A 10243-nucleotide genomic window follows, 5' to 3' on the forward strand; every position below is an offset into this window, starting at 1 on the left:
AGGTGTTATCTAGGTGCAGTGACCGGTTTGCAACACCAGGGGAAGGTATTCAGCTCAAAGAAATGATAAAAAGGTAAATAGAAAGTTCACCCTCTCACTGAATAACTCTAATTCCAGTAGACAACTCAAAGGAAATTAAGATGGCTCTAACAGGGTATTATTTGCAACTTTTTAAAGATGTGACTGATGTCCAAAGAGTAAAGACGTGTGGTGACTTTTGTGAGAAATGCGCTCAGAAAGCAAATGTCTCTGTAAATCTACTCTTCCTCCTGTTGTGTCTCTAACAGACCTTGAAAATAAATATAAAAAGCGTTGCAGTAACTAGGGGGTTTGTTTGGGCTGGTCTGGACCTGCTCGGGTTTCTGGGAGCTGAAGGGATTCGGTCCGGCGTCTTTGACGTCCATCTCAAGTTCTTTGAGAATCTGCAAGGAATACTGCAGCTCTGCATCACTGCAACCGAGAGACACAGCAGAGATGATGACTGACAGTCATGGACAGTAGTTTCTGAAACAACCATGTAGGAAGAACTTCATGTTCATATTCCAGGATGACAATATCCAGATTCATCAGGCTCAGATTGTGAAAGAATGGTTGTGAAAAGCTTGAAGAATCATTTCCTCTCATGAATCCAGAGCTTAAATTCACTGAAAGTGTTTGGGATGTGCTGGAGGAGACTTTACAGAGTGCTGGACTCTTGCACTGACAACACAACATCTGGATGGAAATAACATCACAACATTTATTTCCATCAATGAAATTGATTTATTTCCTGATGAATCCTGACATTGTCATCCTGGAATATGAACATGATGTTCTTCATACATGATTGTTTCAGAAATGAAAAGCTACACACTCCATCAGTTAGAGTTAGAAGAACTGTTGCCAAACATATAACATGCTAGAAACATAATAATCACTGCAATAATGATCCAATCATAGACTCTTAAGCTTTTAAATCCAAACAGCTGTTCAGAGGTATATGTATTAGCCCTACAGTGAATGAAATAACATTTAAACCTATAACATTTTTATATCACAATTCTGACTTATTTTCCTCGCAATTCTGAGAATAAAAATCAGAAATGCGAGTTTGTATCTTGCAAGTCTGATTGTGAGATCTAAACTCAGAATTGCAAGGAAAAAGTCGGAATTGGGAGATATAAACCTGTCCTTTTTATACATTTCTTTGCAATCCGTCGCGAAAACAAGCATCCAACTGTCACTTTCTGGCTCCGCCCACCGCCCAAATGTCTGAAAGTGGGCGGAGCTAAAGAGCTATTTGCTTTTTTCGACTCTCTGATTGGTGTAATTTTATACAAGGGACTTGCATTGCATTTCAATGCATATATTATTTTCATGCACTCCCTGGAATCAAACCCATGACCCTGGGTTGGGTTGCATGAAAAAATAAAAATAAAAAAATCTCTGGAATATGCATGCCATGTAAACACTTAATTCGAGTATGTCTGTGTGTCACCTACTTGTACATAGTGAACATGGATGGGATGTTATAGTCTCTGAGCAGCAGTAAAGTGGGCAGCCAGCCCTGTCCTAAACCCTGAGACGCGTGAAACCCTGCATGAGGTCACAGAAACAGAGGACGGGCGCTGAGAGATCCATCAAATCACACACAAAGAGAGTTTAGCTGGATTATCTCTGTCTTTGTTTGTCTCTACTTTATGATTGATAGCGAGTATATCCTCTCTTCCCAGATTAGATGTGTTGTCGTGTGTGTCTGGATATGAGCAGATTTAAAGTTGACAAGCGCTGTCAGGGACCTAGAAGAGCAGCAGTGCTATAAAGGGGTGAGAATGATGGAGCGATGTGTGTTTGTCACTACTGTATGAATTATGGTTTTCAGCACGATGATGATGTTTTGTCACAAAGGAAAGTGAGTTGAGAAAAATGACCAGCTTAGAAGCAGTGTCACTGAGATACTGTTTTTATCTTGAATTAGTTTGTATTTTCATATTGTTCATTTTAATTTTAGTTAAACATTTAGTGATTTTGTTTTGTGCTTTTTATCAATTTTAGTTTAAAAAAAAATATATATATGTCTATGGTTTTTTTTTTTTTGTTATTTTAGTAAGTGAGGTACATCAAAGCTGAAATATTTAGATTGTATACTAGCAGTAAGTTTATATTTGATTTGATTTCAGTTGTTTATTGTATTGTAAGTATGTATATTTTAGTGATTGAACACTAAGAATTCTTGATTTTTGACATTTAAGGAGGAAATAAAGCCTGGTAAAAGTTGTCTGTCACAGTTTTTACTTGCATGTGTCACACTGCGAGTGTTAATATTACCGCTAAGTAAATAAGTAACAGGTCATTTAACAGATGCTTTGATTCAAAGTGACTCTCAGTTCACTTATTACAGAGATAATCCTCAATTAGAGCTCATCTTACATCTGATCCCGCAGGATTAGAACCAGCAACCCTCTGGTGAGCGGCCTGGACTTTAACCACTACACTGTTACTGCTAAAATATGAAGTTGTTCAGTCTCTTCTATCATGTCCGTGTGTATGTGACTGGTCGGTCATTCTGGTAAACCGCTCAGGGATCTCTCAAACTCTCAGCTGTTATATAAATCACGGCTAGTAAAAGTCAGACGGAGAGATGAATTACAGCGCTGGTGAAGTGGCACCTGTCTACAGAGTGAATCTGCCTAAAAGAAACGTCCGTCTGATGCTATAGATGGAAACTAAACCCCCCCCCTGGAGCTCAAAGGGTCAAACGTCTGAACACGAAGACAACAGAACCAGTGAAAGTCAAATCTCTCTCAACACCTCAGACTCACGAGTCACGACACAAACCAAATATGCTATTCATTTCAATGAACTGGTTTAAAAAAGACTCACTGATTAAAGGGGTCATGAACTGGCTTTAAAAAAATAATAATATTGTTGTCTGAGGTCAACTTATGACGTTCGCTTGGTTTTTACATTCAAAAACATCTAAATGAATAAGTAATAGGCTATTTTCTACCCTGGTTTTGAGCCTAGCTCCTGAAACGCTCGGTTTTATGGGCGTTCCGCATTGAAGACTTGGAAGTAAACGCCCACTGCTATGATTGGATAACAGTTTTGCATATTATAATGAGTTTCATGTAATGCTTGAATCGGTGGGCGGGGCTAAACAGGCAGTGTTGAAGTAGGCGTTGATCTTCTTCTGCGGAGGCAGGGTTTGATACCCTTTGACCTCATAGATCCCCACTTTGAAAAACCCGTCGTTCGCTGTGCCTGGTGTCAATAAAAGCTTTTATTGGACTAACAAGAAAGTTTTCAGTTCTGAAACTTACAGGATATTCTTATAGTATGATGACTTCTTATATGTCAAAAGCTCAAGGTGAATTTGATTTCTCAGTTCATCACCCCTTTAAATTTAGTTTTTTTTTTTTTTTTGTGAAATATTTAGTTAATTAATGCAAATTATTTTCAATTATTTACAATTTGTGCTTTTTCTCCAGTTGATGAGCGATAAAAACTTTGACAGCCAATCAGAATCCTTTTTGCTGTAAAGAGCTCGAGCATTTAAAGCGACAGACGACATAAACTGCAGAATAAACAACTATATAATGCTAGTGTGGATGCTAATATAGTTATCGTTCTTGGTGTGAACGGGCCTTATCTGTTAGCATTGAGGACCAGTGCTGGTATTGTTAACTAAAAACTATTAAGAATTAGCTTTCATTCATTAAAAAACATTATATTTAGATTAAATACTGAAAAACCTAAACTAAAAAAAAAGTAAAAAGTTAAATGAAAATAAGAAATGCTGCTTTGGAAATAAAATAAGTTTAAAGTTGAGGTAATCAAATTATTAAAATTAAAACTAAAACTGAAATAAATATGACAAAAAAATGACTTAAAATGACAAAAGCACATAACGAAAACTGAAATGAAGAAAGCTGAAGCTGAAAATAAAAGATTAAAATGATCAATAAATACTATAATAGTATATAAATAATACTAAAATAACACCATTGAAGTCTTTAATATGCTAATGCACATCTAAAAGTTGAAAAATAAACAACCGTAACAGATTTTAGAAGATGTATTTAAAATGTAGTCTTTAGGTTAACGACTCATTTTACACTACACATTTTTTGTCTAATCAAATGTTACTCATTATGCAATATTATAGCATTCAATAATATTTTGCATTAATTAATTTCTTTTTCAGTTTGAGTCATTTTAGTACTTCAACTTAAGCTTATTTATTTCAGCAAAACATTTTTTAATGTAATATTTATATTTTCATTTATTTCAGCTTTATTTAAATGACCAGAAACGATAGTGTTAGTTTCCTGAGTATGGATGTGTTGCGGAGGTTAGTTTGTACCTGGGTGAAATCCAACCACTAGATCTGGTTTGGCTGCTTCTCCTTTCTCTACAACCTCCTCCCAGAACTGGTGATAAAGGCCCTTGTAAGCGCTGATGTAAACTCTTCCCCGGGGTCCGAACGCCCGCAGCGGAGGCCTCATGATGGGCCCCTGGACGACCTCGGGCCCCACCATCACCACCTCCAGCCCCTGGTGGCCCGGGAACATTCGGCTGAGCTCGTCCATGTCTGTGACTCTGGCTCCCAGCGTCTCGTTGTGACCGGCTCCCACTAGATGTACGGTCAGAGGCCGGGAATACGGGTCCAGACAGGTCATTTGAATCCCGAGGCCCACCGTCAGGGACCGAGAGAAGAACTCGCTGCACATCCGCCACACAGACTCACGAAGCTCCGCCTCCTCGGGCCTCGGCCTGCAGCCATTGGTCCAGAGATCTGTCATGTTTTTCCCAGACATGATTGGCTCCAAACGGGGTGTCAGATCTCCTTGCATTGAGACCCAATCGTCCCAACACCTGACGTCTTTAGCGGGTCGAGACCACACCTCCGTCGGGAAAGGAAGATCTCCTATTGGACCACAGGATGATTGACAGAATACTGCTTAGCAACCACTCACGACTCCCTAGCAACCCCATCCGCTGTTCTCTCTCACCCGTGTGAACGAGCCACTCCACCAGCCTGTCGATGGAGACCTTGTGCAGCGTTTTACAGAACTTCTTATGCAAAGACCAGTCTTTCTTCTGACAGTCTTTACTGCAGTAATACACATTTAGACACCTGAGACGACAAAGCACACACAGAAACACACGTTAAAGAGTTCTAGCACTAAACATATTACATAATGTCATTACGAGTCGAGGTTTCAGCAGAAAGATTAAAAGGTCTGTGCTGTTTTTAGAAGCTGCCCTCATCATTTCAGGACTTTAAGTTTTTATTGTGTTGGCGCATCATGTGGTGTGTGTGACCTTGTCGTAAACATTTCCCCTCTGCACAAAGGCTAAAAAAAATCGGATCAGGTTTTAAGAGAACAGCCGGCAGAGACAAAAGGAGACATAACCAACTATGTTAAGATGATAGATCTCTTAGTAGTCTGACTATATTGCACGGCTAAAAAAAAATTGGTTAATTATTGCAGTGATTATTATGTTTCTAGCATGTTATATGTTTGGCAACAGTTCTTCTAACTCTAACTGATGGAGTGTGTAGCTTTTCATTTCTGAAACAATCATGTATGAAGAACATCATGTTCATATTCCAGGATGACAATGTCAGGATTCATCAGGAAATAAACCAATTTCATTGATGGAAATAAATGTCGTGATGTTATTTTCATCCAGATGTTGTGTTGTCAGTGCAAGAGTCCAGCACTCTGTAAAGTCTCCTCCAGCACATCCCAAACACTTTCAAAGAATTTAAGCTCTGGATTCATGAGAGGAAATGATTCTTCAACCATTCTTTCACAATCTGAGCCTGATGAATCTGGACATTGTCATCCTGGAATATGAACATGATGTTCTTCCTACATGGTTGTTTCAGAAATGAAAAGCTACACACTCCATCAGTTAGAGTTAGAAGAACTGTTGCCAAACATATAACACGCTAGAAACATAATAATCACTGCAATAATGATCCAATCATAGACTTTTATAAGCTTTTGCTTATTTAAATCCAAACAGAATTATTTTTTTGTCCCAGACAGTATGTGTGCATGTGTGTGTATATATATATATATGTGTATGTATGTATTACATACATTCATATATCTATCTATATATATATAATATTTTGTTTTATATTTTTTATAGAATATATATAATAAAAAAATAAAATTTATATTAAAATTAATATATATACATACATGTACACATAAATAATTTAATTTTTTATATTTTATTTAAACCATCACTGAACTCTCAATAGAGTGACTTCTTAAGTAAGGTTTACGGCTGGATCATTATCGGAGGAATGTGAGATCTCTCGTGTGTGTGTGTGTGTGTGAGCTGACGCTGGGATTCTCAGCAGTCGTTCAATGAAAGCCTGAATGGAAGAAACCCAACTGGCCTCCAGCTTTACTCAGCACTCAGTGAACGGTCTGCTATTTTTAGCTGAATGTCTGTGGTCGGATCTTTGCAGTGTCTTCTTCTTCTGAGCCAGAACAGTGTGAACTGAACTACACCGGGGACATTTGGGGTCAGACGTCCCATTCACTAATAAAAAAGTACCAAAAACAGGGTTGCAATGGCTAGGCTACGATACTTTTTATACTAGGATTTTACAACAATTAAACTGAGCTTACTTGCTAAGTAATTTTGTGGTTGCTATATTTTTACCAAAAAAATCACAGTATCATAGTTAAATAATGTTTTTTGTAGTAAAACCATAGTTATTTTTTGTGATTTACTACACATACCACACTATGATTACTGTGGTTTCGAATGGGTTGTACCACTTGACATTAGTGGCGTTGAGGTGTTAGCATGAGGGTTGGGTTAGCGTGTTAGCACATAGCATTATCTCTGGTGTTCAGATAGAGGTGTTAACATCTGGCATTAGATTTGTATGTATATTAATAAGCGGGTGATAATGTGCGGGCAGAAGTCTTCAGGAGGACAGGAGAGACAGCAACAGCTGTGTGGGATAGAGGGATTATTGACAGACTGAGACTAGAGTGACCAGACGTCCCAGTTTTTGCTGTTTTGTCCCTGTTTTATGTCCCTGCTTTACCGCATGTTCAAAACACTCCACAAAAACACTGGAAAAGCCCGACCAACATGACCTGCTGGTGACCTGTGGTTACCATGCTTTAGTAAATATTAATTATGAAATAAAAATCATAAATATGATTTAAATATGAGATTAAAGTCAAAATAATTTAACTTTTTTTTGGCATAATGATTTTTTTTGTGACTTTTTATGTAAATTTCGCCTTTTTCTGTCATAATTATGATTGTTTTGGTCAATTTCGACTTTTTGCCATAATTATGACTGTAATTTTGACTTTTTATGTCAAAATTTAACACAAAATGTAGATAATAGGGCTTTATAACTTAGACTGTTGACTTTTGTCATAATTTTGACTTTTTAAAGTAATAATTATGATTTTTAAAGTAATAATTATGATTTTTAAAGTCATAATTTTGTCTTTTCAACTTTTTGTCAAAATCATGATTTTTTGTGTAATAATCTTGATTTTTTAAAGTAATTATTATGATTTTTAAAGTCATAATTTCCTCTTCTTGTCATGACTTTTCAAGCCAGAATATCTTTACCTTTTGTCATAATTTTGACTTTTCAATGTTGTAACGATTAGCTTTTTTTGTCATAATTTTGACTTGTTATGTCATAATAATGATTTACGAAAGCTTGATGTTTTTTTCTCATGTGGTGAATTTGAGCTTCCATTACCAGAGCAATCATGTTAAAAAAGTGAACTATGTCCCTGGTTTCCATTTATTAACTCTGTTCCCCTTCGTGTCACCGGTGCTTTACACTCACTTGATGCAGCGTTTGAGCGCTCTAGGATCTGGAAGGTTGGACGGTAGTTTGGAGCAGCAGGCACAGAATTTAAACGTGTCTTCTAGATTTTGAAACATTTCTTTGTAAGAGCGAAAGCCCACCTTTCCTTTTCCCTCCAATGCTGCCCTGAAAGAGAGAGAGCGAGAGAGAGTGACAACATCTGAAGGCTACAAGCTCATTTCACTCTATATGTGTGTTTCTCACCTGTAATCTTTGTAGTCTTTCATGTTGAGTTTGTCTAAGATGACCTTAGAAAGTCCAGGAACGTTACGGTCCAGAGAGTAAAAACCGAACTGATCCGAGTAAACGCTGCTCGAACTCGGAGTGAAAGAGTCTGGGAGCGCTGGATCCGGACCGGCCATTGTGGACGAGGACTTCACCTGCACACGGGACAACAAGAGCTTTCTGTCCAGTGTCTGAAATATCCACATCTCAGACATTAGTTAACGAGTAGAAATACTGCAGACACTGTGGGTATACAGTAACACTCATTTTGGGTCATATTTCTATTCAAAATGAAAATAAAATAGAATTTGCACAATGAAAATACCCTCACCATGAGGACCATACATTTTTATAACATTTTAAATCCTAATATAATTATCAGGAGCCAACTGTAAATATTAAATAATTTAATTATAAAATGATATATATTGTTAAGTACATTTAATTAAGTGTACATCACAATAATATTTGTTCTTGAGTATATACATTTGGGGATGTTTTTAAAATAAGTCTCTTCTGCTCACCAAGGCTGCATTTATCAGATGAAAAATACAGTAAAAATGTGAAATATTATTACTATTTAGAATAACTGTTTTCTATTGTAATATATTTTAAAATGCAATTTATTCCTGTGATCAAAGCTGAATTTTCAGCATCATTACTCCAGTGTCATCCTTCACAAATCATTCTAATATGATGATTTATTGCTCAAGAAACATTTCTGATTATTATTAATGTTTAAAACAGTTCCGTTGCTTAATATTTTACTGGAAACTGTGATATACATTTATTTCATGATTCTTTGATGAATTTTTTGATTCGAAACATTCTTTTTTTGGCAACAATGTGAATGTCTTTTCTATCACTTTTGATCAAATTAATGTGTCCTTTCCTAATAAAAGTATAAACTTTTTCCATTCACGTTTGTTTTTAGGAGACATTTCTTTGTGAATTGCTCACAACATTATCATAACTTTCACATCCGATTAATGCATTAAACAGTTTTCCCCAACAGAAGTGAATCCTTGACATTAAAGGATCAAAGCGAACGCTTGTATATAGAGACACATATGATACAAAACATGATAACATGATGAAAACATGATATGAAACAAACATGAGTTATTGCTCCAATATTTCACATCAGAAACTCACAAACAAAGCCATCAATCTTTCAAACCACGAAAGACACAGACGGAGAGTGAAAGAGAATAGTTAATCACGTGCAAATTATTTCTAATATATTTATACCTGCATACTCATATAACCAATAAGAGAAACTACCACTGCAGAAAAATAACTACAAATATGATAGCTTGAAAATCAATACTCACAGAGACAGTGAATCTGTAAATGAAAACACTGATGAGAAGACAGACTGACTGGCGATGTGCTTGTTCTTCAGGTCCACACAGTACAACTGCACCTCTCTTTCACACACTCATCCCTCTCTCCTTTTTTGGGATGAGGGGAGAGACGGACGCTCGTCCAGGTTGAGGGAACGTGTTCAAATTACCCAGAATGCCCTTCCCCCTGAGGCTCTAGAGTTTCCTGAAGAGCTCCTGACCACCGAGATCTATTATTGCCCAAAATACTTTAATGAACCCACCGCTCACCCGCGCTCTTCATGTCTGACCACGTGATCCTCAGGAGGAGCTCGTGGGATTTTAAAGCCAATAGAAATCTGCTGGAATTTGCTATCAAACATTAAATGCATTTTTATGATCAAAGGGTATATGAAAGTTCTGGGTCATTCTCAGCAAACATGACAGATATAATTCTATATGACTTTTTTAATTATTATTATTTAATTATATATCATTATATGATGAAAGAATAATTATATAATTATTCTTTCATCATATAATATATATATATATATATATATATATATATATATATATATAGAGGCCTATGGAAAAATAATACTTTTGTTATAATTATGACTATTTAATTGTTTTATTTATTTTCACTATTTCATCATATAATTATATGATTTCATTTATTGAATTATTTTTCTTTAATCACATGATGAAATAATGAAACATTTTTTATATAGGCCTATATATATATAATAAATAAATTCATATAATTATGACTAAATATTTTTTTTTCATTATTTATGATTCATTATATATTATTATATCAAATATAATCATA

The 10243-nt window shown here is 36.0% G+C and overlaps 1 protein-coding gene and 1 gene segment (V, D, J or C); both read right to left on the reverse strand.

Moving 5' to 3' along the window:
- LOC311284461 (Ig kappa chain V-III region MOPC 63-like) overlaps positions 1 to 10243 on the reverse strand; it is a 945935-nt gene that overhangs the window by 296632 nt on the left and 639060 nt on the right.
- LOC311283772 (MSS51 mitochondrial translational activator) lies at positions 246 to 9601 on the reverse strand. The gene is made up of 7 exons (XM_084398471.1): positions 9418 to 9601; positions 8063 to 8238; positions 7838 to 7984; positions 4995 to 5119; positions 4346 to 4909; positions 1482 to 1575; positions 246 to 450 (listed from the first exon to the last, which is right to left on the reverse strand). The coding sequence occupies exons 2-7, from the start codon at positions 8218 to 8220 to the stop codon at positions 258 to 260; spliced, it is 1281 nt and encodes a 426-aa protein (XP_084254597.1). The 5' UTR covers positions 8221 to 8238; positions 9418 to 9601; the 3' UTR covers positions 246 to 257.

This window comes from Rutilus rutilus, assembly GCF_951802725.1.
Source record: "Rutilus rutilus genome assembly, chromosome: 24".
NCBI lineage: Eukaryota > Metazoa > Chordata > Actinopteri > Cypriniformes > Leuciscidae > Rutilus > Rutilus rutilus.